At 51.2% G+C, this 18,582-nt stretch overlaps 1 protein-coding gene across 2 annotated transcripts in view; it reads left to right on the top strand.

Annotated features, from left to right (window-relative positions):
• LOC147698192 (RNA-binding protein 26-like) overlaps positions 1-18,582 on the top strand; it is a 1,163,085-nt gene that overhangs the window by 168,935 nt on the left and 975,568 nt on the right. For both annotated transcript variants that reach the window (XM_086934819.1, XM_086934820.1), the window contains exon 6: positions 1,290-1,550. In XM_086934819.1, the coding sequence (XP_086790945.1) occupies positions 1,290-1,550 (261 nt within the window). The remainder of the gene's footprint in view (positions 1-1,289; positions 1,551-18,582) is intronic.

Consider the following 18,582-nt stretch of genomic DNA (forward strand, 5'->3'; position numbering starts at 1 on the left):
GGTTGGGACCAATGAGTCCCCTCACTGGGTTGGATACATCCCCTCTTATGCCACACTCCAGTGGGAAGGGGCATAAGTCTCAGCCTGGCTGGCTGGGTCCCCCCATCTGCAAAACGACAGGGACTTAGAGTTGCGCCTCATCTCGCCTCCCCCACCTGAGGTGTGAGGTTGCTGAGGTGAGCACATGATCCCTTCCTCACTTGGTTTTCCTACTGGTTCTCCCGCCCAAAGTGGGGTTCAAAACCAGTGGTGACCAGTTGCTGGAAGCAGCAAAAGTCCTGGGGAAGCTCACAAAGGCGGCAAGCCTTTGAAGCTTCCCCTTCGTGGCCCCTGATCATCCTTTGGGAGGAGGCTTGGCACCTCGTCCCAGGATGTGCATTTTTTCAGACCCCGAGAGCATCAGGTTCTCGAACCAGGGGTCCAGAAACATGTCTGGTGGTGGCAGCTGAAAGCAACCATCCAGCCTGTAACTAGTGGTAGGTTGTTTTTCAGGGGGCTTCTTTAAGATGCCCTCTGTGGGCATTTTTCATTAAATCCTACACTGGCATCACTGTGGGTTGAATGTGCTAAGAAGTTTGATAATACAATGCTCAGTTTTCGTTGCAGCCATTATGGTACTGAGGAATTCGTAATGACAATCTCCCAGCACCATATACTCTTAATGGCAGCACTGCACGTACAATGTCTAAGAATTGACTTTGACATTGTAGGGGTCCAAGGCTCATGCACCTGTATCATCACCACTGGTATAGTGCACCCAGCTATAGGGGTGACTTATCTATGCCAGGGCAGTGGGTTTTAAGCATGACACACAGGGATGTGTGCCATGTTGACTCTCCACTTTGTTCTGCACCAAAACACGCAGCCTGCAAAGGCAGTATGTGAGTGTAAAGGTACAGGACCTCTAAGGGTGGCACAATACGTTCTGCAGCCCTTATAGGTGTTCCCTGGTCCCAGTGCCCCTGGGTACCTGTGGTACCATTTACCAGAGACTGCCTGTGGCCAGAGAGTGCGAATTGGGTTTGGTCTCCAATGCAGTTTTAGGGAAAGAACATAGACCGTGGGCACCTGACTGGCAGGAGCCCAGGGCACACTCAGTCAAAGCACATCCGCTGTTCAGCAAAAAGTGGGGTAAACAATGCAAAGAGAGGGCACTTTCCCACAAGTTTTCATTATCTTCTGAAGTGGAAGCTTCTAATTGCTCTGTGTTAAACTTCCAGAGCATTGTTTTTCTAAATAATGTGTAAACTGAAATGCTGTACTCAAATAGTTTAATGCTTGCTTTTCAGAAAGGGACCCAGTAAAGCCGAAGTACGAACTGGAAAGAACAGACTCACTAGAGAACAGTTATACACCAGTGTCTTCTGTATCGAACATTGCCACAGATTGTTATCCTGTTCAGACTGTGAGCAGTGCCATTAAGGTTATTTCCCAGTCACACCACGGTAATAGCACTACTAACAACTGGACTGATTTTCCTGAAGATCAAGTGGACCACAGCTCATATGTAAGACCAACTTTGTCAAGGAAACGCTGTAGAGACTATGATGGTGAGTTTGAAAATCTGAAAATTACATACTCGATTGTCTAGCCTGCTGGTTTGTCAACACACTTCTCTAAATGAAATGCTCTTGGTTTGTTTTTAAATGCCTTAACTGGTCATTTTATTTTAGTATTTTTCAAATGCCATCCGCTTCAATTGCATATCAAAGACAAAAACCTTTCACATTTGATCATAACCCACTCCTTTCGTAATAAAGTAATTGTTTCAATCTGATTTTGTTTATGTAAATGGCCAAAAGATAAAATGTTCAGTATGGTTCATGGAGATAGATGCTCTCGTTCGAGGCATGTGGGCTGCTGAATTCATATCTGTGCATAGATCGCCGCCTAGTGTTGGGTCCGGATGATTGCACATTGTTGTCCTGGGAGAGTCTTCGAAGTATCCCGAGATAGGTGGCTCCTCCCCTGGACTACAGTGCGCATGGGCATCGACTCCATCCCCAGATTGTTTTTTTCCGCCATTGGGTTCGGATGTCTTTGGTTCCCTCCTGTCGGAATCGATAGAACTTAACTTTACTTTGCTTGAGACCAAAAGGTCTTTAGGACTGGCGTCAGTATTGTCTTCCGTTCTTCCGCGTGCTTTCGGCGAGGAAGGGCCTAGTCGACGCTCCAGACTCTTCAACCACCCATTATGGAACGAAGTCCATTCAAACGATGTCCGGTGTGAAACTCCAAGTACCCACACATCGACGTCCACCCGGTGTGCAACAAGTGCTTGTCGCCGGACCACGACGAGGCCAAGTGTATGGCCTGTTCCAGGTTCCGGTCCAAAAAAACACTCCAGCTCCGTCGAGCTGCGCGCCTGGAGGCCCAGCAATCTGCACCACCGCCTACGGACATTTTCGATGCTGGGGATGTCGAGGACGACGATATCCAGGACATCACGGAATCTAACCCCGCGTCGGAGGTCGAGGACGACTACGATCCAGAGACCGAGGATTTCGGTGAAGTCGTCGAGGAGGTAGGGGACGACGGCGGGGCCCTTGCCACCGTGGAGGATAGCTCGGACGAGGAGCTTCCTCAAACTGACTCCGGGGCCGTCCATATTCATAAGGCTCAGGTCGAGGGATCGCCTTCGGGCCTTACCCGAGACCTTGTTATAAGTTCCTCAGCTCCGCCTCCTGGCCCGGCCACGGACATTGATACCGATTCGCTCCCGGTACCACAGAAACCGAAAGTGAAACCTACGGTCTCGACGCCGGAGATATCGAAACCGAAAGTGCGCATCGCGCTGGTCGGATCGAAGACTTCGGAGGCCTCGGCGCCGAAGAAGTTGAAGATGGCCGTCGAGCCGAAGAGCCACGTCAAAATGGCCGACCTGAAGGCTACTACATCGAAGCCGAAGGTTAAGGGGTCGGACGCAGCCGCATCGGCCCCGAAGACGGTCGACGCCAGCAAGGGTTGACTCGATCACAAAAAATCGGTCGACGACCCCAAGAAGTCTATATTGCCGACCCGAAGAAGCGGCCAGACGACCCGAAGTCCCTCTCTGCCTCGCTTCCACACGACAAGGCCAAGGGAGCTGCGCTGAGTGCGTCGACTCCGAAGGGAACTACGTCGGTCTCCGCTCCGAAACCAGCCGCTAAAGACTGTCGAACCGGCGCGCCCATCCGCCGCGTTCACAAAAAAGGTTACGGAGTCCCTACAGCGAATTAGGGACGGCGCCGCTGCAGTCGAGCCGAAGGACCCTGCGCCAGCCAAGCCTCTGGAGAAACCGGCGAAGGCGCCCACGCCGATCCTTTTCACCTTGCCGCCTAAGACGGCGCCGAAGGCTTTCGCTCCTAAACCGGGGGCCTGCGTGCCCGAAAAGGTGTCTTCGAAGCCGTCGGTGGTGGTCCTCGGCCCACGTCATCGGCCACTTACAGAGGAGGAGCGTCAGGAGCATTTAATAGACGCCGAAACGGGCAGACTTTCCTTCCTGAAAAGGAAAATCACCCCTGAGCCCTAATTGGAGTCGTACAAGATCCCACTCAAACGAAAGATGGACTCTGCTGGTACTTCTGCCTTGGTGGAGCCCATTTCACCACAGGCTCACAAACTCTCGCCCATTCATTCCAATGTTGACGCTGGTGAAGGTGACGACGAAGAAGAGTACAGCTATCCCGTCTACACAGACCCAGAGGATGTGACTGAACCCTGGTCTGCTGGTGGCGATCCTGGGGACCCGCATTCTGGACAGGACCCTCAGCTTTTCTCACCCAAGACTTCCCCCACTGAGGACTCTGCAGCTTTCAATGCCCTCATTGAGAGGGCAGCGGCCAATCACAATGTCGAGCTGCATGCTGACCCGGTGGACGTCGACTTCCTATTTGACACGTTTTCTGTCTCTGAAAAGACTGTAAAAACTCTGCCAATGCTGAAGGGTGTTTTAAAGCACGCGGCTGAGGTGTTCAAAAAACCCACCAGGGTGAGAGTCATCAACCCACGAATCGACAAAAAGTACAAGGCGGCGCCCACAGATCCAACTTTTATTAAGGGACAGTTGCCTCTGGACTCCCTGGTTGTCTCCGATGCCCGGAAAAGAGCCAACTCGCAGACTACGGGTGATGCTCCTCCCCCAGACAAGGAATCAAAAGTCTTTGAGGCTTCGGGGAAGAGGGTGGCAGCGCAGGCAGCCAACATATGGCGCATCTCCAACACGCAGGCGCTCCTGGCGCGTTATGACAGGGCACACTATGATACTCTAGAGACCCTTTTACAGCATTTGCCCGATCAATATAAAGAAGCGGCTGAAATGTTGATACAAGAGGGGAAGCTTATCTCCAATGCTTCCATAAAGTGCGCTCTGGACATGGCTGACACCGCCGCACGCGCAATTAACACTAGCGTTATGCTTCGTAGACATGCATGGCTACGGATATCTGGGTTCAAGCCGGACATTCAAACCACCATCTTGAACCAGACAGTCAACCCAGATCACCTGTTTGGCCCGGAGGTTGACACCACCCTTGAGAAGATGAAAAAGGACAACGACACTGCAAAATCTATGGGTGCCTTGCAGTCCCAGCAGTTTCGGAGTGGGTCCTTTCGTCGCTCCAATACTAGAGGCACCTCAAGGGGGCAACTTTTGCAGTCAGCGCAATTCTACAAAAGCAACACCCAGACTACTTATACCAACAAGGGTCGAGGTGGATACCGCGGCAACAACGCCAAGGGCAGAGGACGTGGCAACAACAGCTCCAGGTCCTCCGCCGCCAACAAACAGTGGGGGGGAGACTCCAGCAGTTCCTGCCCGTGTGGAAGTCCATCACCACGGACAGGTGGGTCAGAACACTTGTCCAATTCGGTTATTGTCTGGAGCTCACATCCACTCCACCCAACATACCCCCAAGGCTCCGTCCTATGTCCGGCGAGCATTTGCACTTATTGCAGCAGGAAGTCAGTCATGCTGCAAAAAGGGGCAATAGAGCTCGTGCCCTTGCAGGACAGAGGTGCGGGAGTTTACTCCCTGTACTTTCTGATTCCAAAGAAGGACGGATCCCTCAGGCCCATCCTGGATCTCAGGCCCCTCAACTTTTACATCCTATCAGAGCATTTCCACATGCTCACACTGCAGCAAGTTCTCCCACTGCTTCAACAGGGGGACTTCCTAGCAACTCTGGACCTGAAGGATGCGTACTTCCACATTCCGCTACATCCTTCACACAGAAAATACCTCAGGTTCACCATCCAAGACCAGCACTACCAATTCAAGGTTTTGCCTTTTGGGGTCACCACGGCACCCATGGTTTCACAAAGTGCCTGGCGACGGTGGTGGCGCATCTAAGACGTCAAAACATCCACGTCTACCCCTATCTGGACGACTGGCTCATTCAGGCGAAGTCGGCCCAGCAGTGCGCCGACCACGTGTCCCACACCATTCACCTTCTGCACGACCTGGGGTTCTCACTGAATTACCCAAAATCCCATCTCCAGCCCGCCCACATACGGCAGTATCTGGGTGCGACCATAAACACTCTGGCGGCCACAGCACAGCCGAATTCAGTGAGAGTCGACAGCATTCAATCGCTGATCCAAAAATTCAGACCTCAACACTCGCTTCCAGCAAGTGTTCATGCAGTTGATAGGCATGATGGCCTCCTGCATCTCCATTGTCCCGCACGCGAGACTACATATGCGTCCGCTTCAGGAGTGCTTGGCACGTCAGTGGACTCAAGCTCACAACCAGTTGAAAGACCTAGTGTTGGTGAGCGGTCGGGCATACAACTCTTTGCATTGGTGGAATCCACGAAACCTTTGCAAGGGCCGACCGTTTCAGGAGCCTGTGCCACAGATTATCCTGACGACGGACGCTTCTCTCCAGGGATGGGGAGCGCATGTACTCCAATACACTGTGCAGGGACTATGGACGCAGCAACAGGGGAAGATGCACATCAATGTTCTGGAACTGATGGTGATCTTCATGGCACTAAAGGCCTTCAAAGTACATCTATGCAACAAGGTCGTGTTGATTCGGACGGACAACATGACGGCAATGTACTACATTCAGAAGCAGGGAGGCACACACTCTCCGCTGCTGTCTCATCTGGCTCAGAGCATGTGGAAGTGGGCCATTCAGAGGAACATCTTCCTCATGGCAGATCATCTCCCAGGCAAGGACAATCAGATGGCGGACCTGCTCAGCAGGCACAGCCACCTAATGCACGAGTGGGAGATACATCCATCAGTACTCCAGCCGTACTTCCAAAGGTGGGGTCATCCAGAGATAGACCTGTTCGCCACGCAGGAGAACGCAAAATGCCAAAGCTTCGCCGCCAGGTTCCCACACCCACTGTCGCAGGGCAATGCGATATGGATGAACTGGTCAGGCAAATTTGCGTACACTTTTCCCCCAGCACCTCTGATACCGCTGGTGGCACGCAAACTCAGGCAACACTCGATGATTCTCATCCTAGTTGCTCCAACATGGGCTCGTCAACCATGGTACACCACGTTTCTGGAACTGTCCGTGGTACCGCATCAAAGGCTACATCTCACACCCAGCCTTCTGACGCAGAGCCATGGCGACATTCAGCACCCAGATCCGCAACAGCTCAACCTGGCAATCTGGCTCCTGAAGTCCTAGAGTTTGGCTACCTGAACTTACCTCCCAATTGCATGGACATCATTCGGGAGGCGAGGAAGCCCACTACTAGAGCCTGCTACGCGGCAAAATGGAAGCGGTTTGTCATTTATTGTGCAAACCACAACATTAACCCGCTGGATGCTTCTATTCAGAACATCATCTGTTACCTGTTCCATCTGTACAAGTGTAATCTGGCCTATACTTCCATTCGCATTCATCTGTCTGCAATGGCCGCGTATCTCCAAAATAGACAACACCTTTCACTCTTCAAGGTGCCTGCCATCAAAGCATTTTTGGAAGGCCTCAAACGAGTCATTCCGCCACGAACTCCACCAGCTCCTGAGTGGAACCTCAATGTGGTTCTTGCCAGACTGATGGGTCCTCCCTTTGAACCACTGCATTCTTGCGAGATTCAGTTCTTGACATGGAAAGTGGCTTTCTTCGTAGCAATTACATCGCTACCGAGGGTTAGTGAATTGCAAGCCCTCACAATCCAAGAGCCATTTATCCAAATTCATTCCAACAGGGTGGTGCTCCGCACTAACCCTAAGTTTCTGCCTAAGGTTGTGTCTCAGTTCCACATCAACCAAACAATCGAATTACCGTTTTTCTTTCAAAATCCTGAGTCACTGGCGGAGCGGATGCTCCACACCCTTGACGTTGAACGGGCCCTAATGTATTACATTGATAGGACCAAGGATTTTAGAAAAACTAAGCAACTTTGTCGCCTTTGCGCCACACCACAAAGGTAACCCTATTTCCAAGGCTGGTATTGCTAGGTGGATCGTTAAATGTATCCAGATCTGCTATGCAAAAGCAAAACGCACTCTTACCATTCCACCAAGAGCCCACTCCACCAGAAAATTGGGGCCTCTATGGCTTTCCTTGGAAACATTCCCTTAGAGGACATATGTAGAGCAGCCACATGGTCTACCACACACACACATTTACTAAGCATTACTGTGTTGATGTGCACTACAAACAGCAGGCAGCTGTAGGGCAGGCTGTTCTCAAAACACTTTTCCAAACTGCTGCAGCTGGCACGGGCGGCCGCCGCTAATGGAGGGACTGCTATGTATTCTATGCACAGATATGAATTCAGCAGCCCACATGCTTCGAACCGAATATGCTACTTACTAGTATGCATCTGTTCTTGGCATGTAGGGCTGCTGACATTCATATCGCCCACCCTCCTCCCCGGCGCCTGTAGCAGCTGCAGTATTCACATATATGCTCATAGCATGGTCATCATTCACTGAGTTTCACTCCATCTTGGCCGCAATGGCTAAAAACAATCTGGGGATGGAGTCGATGCCCATGCGCACTGTAGTCCAGGGGAGGAGCCACCTATCTCGTGATACTTCGAAGACTCTCCCAGGACAACAATGTGCAATCATCCGGACCCAACACTAGGCGGCGATCTATGCACAGATATGAATGTCAGCAGCCCTACATGCCAAGAACAGATGCATACTAGTAAGTAGCATATTCAATCAGTCTTCAGAGCTGAAGGGGAGCAGGGCAGGTCAAGACATAAATGAACAAACGTTCGTATTAAACATGGGCTGCGAGCTACCAATTAACAATGATTGCCAGATATTGATTCAGCTGGCAGCAAGTGTATGGACTGAGGACTCCGAGTGGCACTCTTTTCTACCCCAAACTTCAAGTTCGAGGCATGTGGGCTGCTAAATTCATATCTTAGCATTAGATCGCCGCCTAGTGTTGGGTCCGGATGATCGCACATTGTTGTCCTGGAAGAGTCTTCGAAGTATCCTGAGATAGGTGGCTCCTCCCCTGGACTACAGTGCGCATGGGCATCGGCTCCATCCCCAGATTGTTTTTTTCCGCCATTGGGTTCGGATGCGGTCTCGACGTCTCTCCGTCGGAACCGAGTAAACATCAATTTAAACGGCCAAAAGGCTTTGGGTTCTTTACGTCGGTATTGTTTGCGTGCGGTCTCGAGTTCTTCCGTCTCTCGGAGCCGGAATCAGCGGAGTTTTTACCACTCTTCGGACATCGAGGCCTTCTCATCGCGACTCGACACCAAGTTCCCAACATGGAGCGGAGTCCGTTTAAGCTCTGTCCGCTCTGTGGGTCCAAATACCCACATATAGACGTGCACCCGGTCTGTAACAAATGCCTTTCGCCAGACCATGACGAAGGAAGCTGCAGGGCCTGTGCGAGTTTCAGGTCAAAGAAGACTCTCACGATTCGGCGCGCGGTGCGCCTTGTGGCCAAACAAGCGGCCCCGGATCCAGAAAACATCTTCGACGACCAAGAAGAGGAGGACCAGAGCCATCATCTTCAAATCTCCCCGCCCGAGACGGAGGTCGAGGCTGATCCGGAATATGACGACGACGGAGTCGTGGGTCAAGGCCTTGAATACGTCGACGAGGTAGGGGACGACGATATGGTTTATGGGGCCGCGGAAGATAGCTCAGGGGACGAGCTATGCCCCGAAGTTGACGGACATCAGGAGCGGGTCACGGGATCGCCTGTCGGCCTTACCCAAGACCCTGTAGCGCAAGCCACGGCCCCGCCTGCTGGCCCGGCCACGGACATACTTGCTGCGCCGAGGGTATCGAAACCGAAACTGAAAGCAACGGTCTCGACTGCACCTAAAATGGCCGACCCGAAACCGAAACCGAAACTTAAGGATTCAGTCGTCCCTAAGATGGCGGTCGTAACAGCAAAAACGAATAAACCGGCAGCCTCATCGACTCCGTCGACCTCCGGTCCGCAGAAGTCGAAGAAATACGGCGATTCCACAGGGTCGAAATCGGCGCCGGAGGAGAGATCCTCTAAAAAGGGTGGCACGCACAAGACAAGCGCGCCGGCGCCGGCAAAGCCAGCCAAAGCAAGCGACACAGCCCCGGCTCCGACTGGGACATCTGCGCATCGGTCCAAGGACTCGGGGTCGGCGTCGTCCATCCCTCCAAAAGACCAACGGAACGTCGCATCCGAAGGCAAGGCCACCTCGTCGGTGCCAAAGACCACTGTCACCGACGCATCTCTCGTTGCTTCTTCACTACAAAGAATTAGGGAGAAGGCCTTTTCTTCGTCGACGCCAACGCCATCGCCGCAGAAGGCGGCAGACGTCCCGGTCAAGCCCGCACGTAAACTCCTCTTCCTTCTACCGCCAAAAGTGGCGCCGAAGGCCTTTTCATCGAAATCGACGCCAAAGAAGTCGGAATCTTCTACGGCAGGGGCATCTTCAGGTCAAGTGCTCGACCCAGAAGAGGATTCGGAGTGCTTCATAGACGCAGACACGGGAAAGTTAACCCTTTACAAAAGGAAGATCACTTCACAGCCGGTGGAATCCTATGTCATCCCCCTGAAGAAGACAAAGTTTCCACAGGACGCCTCAGGCCTCATGGAACCTATCCAGCCCCCTCCAAGAAGGAGCCCAACACCGTCTCCAGACCACTCTGAAAGTGAGGGCTATGGTGAAGATGAACAATACACGTTCCCGGTCAATGAACCAGATGCACAGCCGGATTCATATGATGTCATTGGGGACCAAGGCACCCAAGATATGGGACAAGACCCACAGGTTTTCAGTACACGTGCATCCCCAACAGAGGATTCTGCAGGTTTTCATGCACTCATTGAGAGGGCAGCTGCTAATCATGATGTGGACATGCATGCTGACCCAGTTGAAGAAGACTTTCTATTCGACACTTTTTCAGTTTCGGAAAGAACTGTAAAGACACTGCCTATGCTCAAAGGGGTCCTCAAGCATGCTGCGGACATCTTTAAAGAGCCTACCAGGGCGAGGGTGGTCAACCCACGTATTGAAAAAAAGTACAGACCAGCGCCTGCAGACCCTGCATACATTCGAGGACAGTTGCCGCTTGACTCCCTAGTGGTCGCAAACGCACGAAAAAGGGCCAACTCCCAAACAACGGGTGAAGCTCCTCCCCCGGATAAGGAGTCCAAAGTGCTAGAGGCAGGAGGCAAAAGAGTGGCTGCGCAGGCTGCCAATTTCTGGCGTATTGCAAATACACAGGCACTACTGGCACGTTATGATAGATCACATTACGACACACTAGAGCAGATTGTGGAACACCTGCCTCCGCAGTTTCAAGAGGGCACCAAAATGATTATACAAGAAGGACAACTGATCTCCAACGCGGCCATAAAGTGTGCACTTGATGCCGCGGACACAGCCGCTAGGGCCATTAACACCAGTGTCATGCTGAGAAGACAGGCGTGGCTCCGCATATCGGGGTTCAAACCTGACATTCAAACAACCATACTTAATCAACCAGTCAATCCGGATAGACTGTTTGGTCCAGATGTTGACACCACCCTAGAAAAAATTAAAAAAGACACCGAAACTGCTAAATCTATGGGGGCCCTACAATCACAGCAGTTTCGTGGCAATAATTTTCGTCGCTCAGGTGCCCGTGGAGTCACCAGAGGACAGATGGGTCAGCAGTCACAGTTCCCTAGAGGTGGAGCACAATCCTCGTACCCCAAACAAAACAAGAGGGGCTACAGGGGAAACAGCAACAAAGGACGCGGCAGAGGAGGCAACAATTCACGCTCCTCTGCCCCAAGCAGCCAGTGACTCTCTGTCACTGCCCCCCGACCACTTAACACCTGTCGGGGGGAGAATACAGCAGTTCCTGCCCGTCTGGATCAACATCACCACAGACAGGTGGGTGCGACAACTTATCCAGTACGGTTATTGTCTAGAGTTAAAATCCACTCCACCCAACATTCCACCAAGGCAAAGACCTATGTCCGCAGAGCACTTGCACTTATTGCAGCAGGAAGTGTTGGTGATGCTGCAAAAAGGAGCAATCGAGCTCGTGCCAGTGGGGGAGGAAGGCACAGGGGTATATTCCCTGTACTTCCTCATTCCAAAGAAGGACGGATCTCTCAGACCAATTCTGGATCTCCGTCCCCTCAATCTGTACATACTGTCAGAGCATTTCCATATGCTTACACTGCAACAGATTCTTCCTATGTTAAACAAAGGAGACTTCTTAGCAACCTTAGATCTCAAGGATGCTTATTTCCACATTCCACTACATCCGTCCCACAGAAAGTACCTCAGGTTCACTATCCAGGGCACGCATTATCAGTTCAAAGTCCTACCCTTCGGAGTCACAACTGCCCCAAGGGTGTTTACCAAGTGTCTGGCGACAGTAGCAGCGCACCTCAGGAGGCAGAACATCCATGTCTACCCCTACCTCGACGACTGGCTCGTTCAAGCCAGGTCGGAACAGCAGTGCGCCGCGGACATGCCGACTACCATTCACCTCCTTCACGACCTGGGTTTCTCGTTGAATTACCCAAAGTCACACCTTCAGCCGACACATGTCCGGCAGTTTCTGGGTGCGACAATCAATACCCTGACGGCCAAGGCGCAACCAAACCAGGTCAGGATAGACAGCATGCAGTCTCTAATCCAGAAGTTCAGACCGGGACACTCACTTCCAGCAAGAGTGTTCATGCAGTTGATAGGCATGATGGCCTCCTGCATCTTCATAGTCCCTCACGCACGGTTGCATATGCGCCCGCTCCAGGAGTGCTTAGCAAACCAGTGGACACAGGCTCAGGGACAATTAACAGACCTAGTGTTGGTTACCAGTCGGGCATACAACTCTCTGCATTGGTGGACTCCACACAACCTTTGCAAGGGCCGACTGTTCCAGGAGCCAGTGCCACAGGTTATCCTGACAACGGACGCATCTCTCCAGGGATGGGGAGCTCATCTGCTCACTTACACGGTGCAGGGACTATGGACGACGCAGCAACAGAAGATGCACATCAACTATCTAGAACTGATGGCGATCTTCATGGCGCTCAAGTCCTTCATTGTACATCTGTGCAACAAAGTGGTGTTAGTCCGGACGGACAACATGACCGCGATGTACTACATCCAAAAGCAGGGGGGCACCCACTCACCACAGCTGTCTCACCTGGCTCAGAGCATGTGGAAGTGGGCCATTCAGAGGAACATCTTCCTCATGGCAGAACACCTCCCAGGGAAGGACAATCAGATGGCGGATCTGCTCAGCAGATACAGCCATCAAATGCACGAGTGGGAGATACATCCATCAGTACTCCAGCCGTACTTCCAAAGGTGGGGTCGTCCAGACATAGACCTGTTCGCCACAAGGGAGAACGCAAAATGCCAAAGCTTCGCCGCCAGGTTCCCACACCCGCAATCGCAGGGCAATGCGATATGGATGAACTGGTCAGGCAAATTTGCGTACGCTTTTCCCCTGACACCTCTGATACCACTGGTGGCGAGAAAACTAAGGCAACACTCGATGACACTCATCCTAGTTGCTCCAACGTGGGCGCGCCAGGCCTGGTACACCACGTTCCTCGAACTCTCAGTGGTACCGCATCAAAGACTGCGCCTCACGCCCAGACTTCTGACGCAGAACCATGGAGAAATTCAGCATCCAGATCCGCAACAGCTCAACCTAGCGATCTGGCTCCTGAAGTCTTAGAGTTTGGATACCTCAACCTACCTCCTGAATGCATGAACATCATCAAGGAGGCGAGGAAGCCGTCAACCAGAGAATGCTATGCCGCAAAATGGAAGCGTTTTGTCATTTACTGTGCAGACAATGACATAAACCCGCTAGATGCATCTATCCCTGACATCATTTGCTATCTGTTACACCTTTATAAGTGCAAACTAGCGTTCACTTCTATTCGGATACATCTATCCGCCATCGCAGCTTACCTTCAAAACAGGCAGCATCTCTCGGTCTTCAGGGTGCCTGCCATTAAAGTGTTTCTTGAAGGTCTGAAACGAGTCATTCCCCCAAGAACACCGCCAGCTCCGGTGTGGAACCTCAATGTGGTCCTCACCAGACTGATGGGACCACCATTTGAGCCACTGCACTCGTGTGAACTGCAATTCCTAACGTGGAAAGTTGCTTTCCTAATTGCTATTACGTCACTAAGACGGGTTAGTGAGCTGCAAGCGCTCACAATCCAAGAGCCATTCATTCAGATTCATCCAAATAGGGTAGTGCTACGTACTAACCCCAAATTCCTTCCAAAGGTGGTGTCACATTTTCATCTCAACCAAACTATCGATTTGCCGGCATTCTTCCAGAACCCACAAACAGTGGCGGAAAGAATGCTCCATACGTTAGACGTACGGAGGGCATTGATGTACTACATAGACAGGACACAACACTTTAGGAAAACAAAACAACTCTTTGTTGCCTTCTCACCACAACACAAAGGCAACCCGATTTGCAAAGCAGGAATAGCCAGATGGATTGTTAAGTGCATTCAAATCTGTTATCAAAAAGCCAAGCGCACTTTAACAATACCCCCAAAGGCGCACTCCACACGCAAATTGGGGGCATCCATGGCTTTCCTAGGAAACATTCCTCTAGAGGACATTTGCAGAGCAGCCACGTGGATTACACCACATACCTTTACAAAACACTACTGTGTTGATGTACATTCCAAACAGCAAGCGGCTGTAGGACAGGCTGTTCTCAAGACACTTTTTCAGGTTTCTGCAGCTGGCACGGGCAACCGCCGCTGATGGAGGGACTGCTATGTATTCTATGCTAAGATATGAATTTAGCAGCCCACATGCCTCGAACTTAATATGCTACTTACCAGTATGCATCTGTTCTTGGCATGTAGGGCTGCTAACATTCATATCGCCCACCCTCCTCCCCGGTGCCTGTCGCAGCTGCAGATATACTATTGTATTCAATCATTAGCATGGACATCCTTTACACTTTTCACTCCATCCTCTGCCACAATGGCGAAAAACAATCTGGGGATGGAGCCGATGCCCATGCGCACTGTAGTCCAGGGGAGGAGCCACCTATCTCAGGATACTTCGAAGACTCTTCCAGGACAACAATGTGCGATCATCCGGACCCAACACTAGGCGGCGATCTAATGCTAAGATATGAATGTTAGCAGCCCTACATGCCAAGAACAGATGCATACTGGTAAGTAGCATATTCATTCCTATTGTAGGTGGTTCACGGATATTGATGACCGTGCATCGCAGAATTCCAGATTCTTCAAAAACAAGAGAATCCGTCAGTGTATTATGTACTTTAACCCTCCACATGGTAAAGGGAGAAAACTCTAGCTATTCTTGTATAACACTAACCTATCAGGATTACCCTTGGTGACATGCTTCATCATCACCTAATACGTATTAAAAAGGTAACATGCATACACTATATTTGCAAGATAATATACATTTAAATAACTTATGAACAGTGTAACTAAACACACTCGCACACAAGCAGGCACACACTAACAGGCATCTAGGTGTGTGTGGTGCATTCATGAGCCAGCAGTACAACCTTTCTTTGCAGGCTTTATCACCATATTCTAATGTTGCTGTATAATAAAATCAACATATCTTTTTTTGTCAAATATTTTTATTGAGGTATTCAGGAGCAAACAGTGTACCAATAAGCATAGCCATAGCCAAAGGTCCCTCGGAGGGGAGAATGCATGCAAGATGAAAACATGACAATCAGAGAAGGCAACAGTAAGTAGCAGCAACCAGACATCGGAAAGGGAGGGCTCCCCGCTGCAGGTCATTAGTTAGCAAAGAGTCTCAGATGTGAAAAACAGCAGAGGAGGCCACTCCACAAGGAGCCCAGACTCATAATCAAGTGTAACGTCATCCTATTGGAAGTGAGGGTTGAAAGACCACCCTGGGACTGCTAGGTGATGTATGGAAGAACTGGCATTGGCTGAATTGCCTCAATAGGAGGCAAGCATTGCACCCTGAATAAGAAACAAAACCCCTCCCATGTCCTCCCGCCCCCTCCCCTCCATGGTGGCGGCAGCGACTATAGAAAGTGGAAGCGAGCAAAGAAAAAGAAAACTGAACTAGAAGGGATGATAGCAACGGGTGTTGGGGCCCACTCATATTTGGAAAAGATGTAGAGCCCTAATGGTGGGGGGGCAAACCGCATACGGGAGGACCCGGGAAAGGAAAGCAACCAGCGGACCCCATTTGAATTCAAAGTTTTTAAAATCATCCCTGAAGATGTCCACCATGTGCTCCCGGCTCAGGAGTTGCCAGAGGCGTGCATGCCAGAGGGATATAGCTGGGGCACGATGCACAACCACATGATCATTCTGTCTGCCCGTGTTTGAAGTATTAGAGCCGGTTCGCGGAGCCCCAGAAGAACCCCCGCCATGTCAGTAGGGATAGGGTAGCCCAGCATCTCCTTTATGTGCGCTAAGATCTCCTTCCAATAAGGTCTGATAAAAGGACAGTCCCACCATATATGTGGAAAATCACCTAGCTGTCCACACCTCCTCCAGCATCTGTCTAAGGTGGTAGGGAAGATCCGCCAGAGTTTGGAAGGATGTAGATACCAGTCCATCATAGTTTTGAGGTGGGCTTCTCTGAGGGCAATGGAGTGATTGAAGCGCTTGGTGTCCGCCCAGAGATGAGCCTAATCCTCGCTGTGAAGGGGTTGTGCAGTAGGTCTTCCCACATTCCCATATACCTGGGCTTTGGAGAGGTGGTGGTTTTGAGCAGCAAGGCGTACATAAAGGAGATCACCCCCTTAATTGAGGATGATTTAGCGAGAAAAGCCTCAAATTTGGTCAGAGGACGTGTAGCAGCTTCCCTGACGTGGAGGTGAAGTGCCCAGTGCATAAGTTGAGTGTAATGGTAGGATTCTGTATCTGGTAAATGAAATTCGTCCCTGCATTCTTTGAAAGTGAGAGGTTCGCCATCCCGGAACAGGTGGATCAGCGCTAGACAGCCGCCTTGTTTCTAGGAGTCAAAGGGACCCTCATGGAGAGCCGGAGGAAAGAGGGATGTGTGGTGGAATGGGGGTGTATGGAGATGGGAAGGTAGTCCACCTATCTACGCCTGAAATTGTGTCCCATACCTTCAGAGTAGTATGTGTAGGCGTGCTCAGGTATGTGTTCGGAGGCCTATCTCTGCGAGGGCGCCAAGCCAAGTCCCATATGGTCCGACCCGTCACACTTCGATCCATATGGAGCCAATGTTTTTCAGAGTCCCTCTGGGACCACTCAACCACTACCCGCAATTGGCCCACTTTATAATACATCTGAACGTCCGGTAGTCCTACCCCACCCTCCATGCGGGGGCGACGAAGTAGGTAGAAGGAAAAGCATGCCCGAACGCCTTGCCAGATAAAGCGCAGAATCATGGTTTTGAGTTTCTGAAAAAAATCAGAATCCAAGTCAATAGGCAGAGCTTGAAAAAGGTAGAGGAGTTTAGGCAGAAGTCATTTTGATTGCATTGATACGGCCCAACCAGGAAAGGAAGAGCGGCTTCCATTTAGCAAGATCTGCCTGTATATGAGCAAGTAGGGGGGGAAATTGGCTCTATAGAGGTCCTGTAGCGACAGGGTCAGGGACACCCCTAGATACTGGAGTGACTTAGAGTCCCAAGTGAGCGACGTGGAGGAGCGAAGTTGAACATCTCTCTCCGAGGGGAGGGAGAGGTTAAGAATGAAGGATTTCCCAGAGTTTACCTTGAAGCCTGACATTAACTCGAAACGGGTTAGCTCTGTATGGAGGCTTGGGAGGGAGCTCTCTGGTTCCGTAAGGGACAGAAGGATGTCATCGGCAAAATGGGAGATTTTGTGGGGGTCGCCAGCGAACGGAATGCCCTTGATATCTGGATTCTGCCGCACAGCTACCTCCAACGATTGAATGCTGAGGGCGAAGAGCAGTGGGGAAAGGGGGCAACTCTGCCGGGTCTTCCGAGAATGTATGAAGGAGTCCGAGCGAGCCCCGTTGACCACCACTCTGAAGGTGGGGGCGCGGTAGTTCGCCTGCACCATGTCAATTAATTTGGACGAAAAACCGATGGTGATCAGTGCCCGGAACAGGAAGGACCAGTTGACCCGGTCGAAAGCCTTCTCCGCATTGAGGCCTACCAGGATCGCTGGGATATGGAGTTTGTTGGCTTTTTCTATGAGGTGTACAATTCGTCGTGTATTGTTGTGTGTCTGCCTCACTTTGATAAAACCTGACTTGTCTGGATGGATGAGGAGCGGCATGAGGTCGTTCAGTCTTTTGGCGATAATGGGAGAGTAAAGTTTGGCATCTAGGTTAAGCAGTGCGATCGGCCTGTAGGAGGCGCAGCACTGTGGGTCCTTTCCTGGCTTAGGTATGACTGAGATCACTGCCTCTGCCATGGTGCTAGTCGTCCTACTCTCTTCTGCCATCGCATTGAAAAGAGAGACCAGATGTGAAGAAAGCTCAGGGGCAAACGTCTTGTAAAAGAGCGCCGTATAGCCGTCGGGACCTGGGGCCTTGTTGGTTTTCAGTGAGGAGATCGCCAAGGTGACCTCAGCGAGGGTAATGGGAGCTGTAAGCAGTTCATTCCACGCTTCAGAGACCTGCGGAAGCGCTAGGGAGTCGAGGAACGCCTTTGGGCGTCGCCATCCAGGAAGTCCCCTGCGTAAAGGTTCTCATAGAAGGAACCGAACAGAGCCGCTTTCTCCTCATCCCTATGGGTGATCTGGCCAGTTGGATCTAGGATACCTTCAATATATTCTTTCTCCCTTTTATCCCTTAGTTGGCGTGCTAAATGTTTGCCTATTTTATTGCCCTTGTGTGTACGAAAGCTACAGTAGCTTAAGGAGGGTGAGTTCTGTCCTGTTGGAATAAATAGCCCTGAGTTTGCCTCTGAGAGCAGTAAGCTGTTGTTGCTTTTGTCGAGTGGGATCTGCCTTGTGGGAGAGCTCCACAGCAGCAAGCTCAGACTCGAGAGCCTCGCATTCACGGGCACGTTGCTTATTTAGCGTGGATTTGAGGGCGATGCACTCACCCCGAATCACCGCTTTCAGGGTATCCCAGTTAGTATATTCCGACGTGTCCTCTGGGAAGTTATTCTCAAAGAAACTAGAAATGGCAGTACGAAGCTTATTGCATGATTCTTGTCGCCTATGAGGGAGGGCGGGAAGTATCACTTAGGGGCAGCCGGC

Source organism: Lissotriton vulgaris, chromosome 8 (assembly GCF_964263255.1).
Source record: "Lissotriton vulgaris chromosome 8, aLisVul1.2, whole genome shotgun sequence".
NCBI classification, from domain to species: Eukaryota; Metazoa; Chordata; class Amphibia; order Caudata; family Salamandridae; genus Lissotriton; species Lissotriton vulgaris.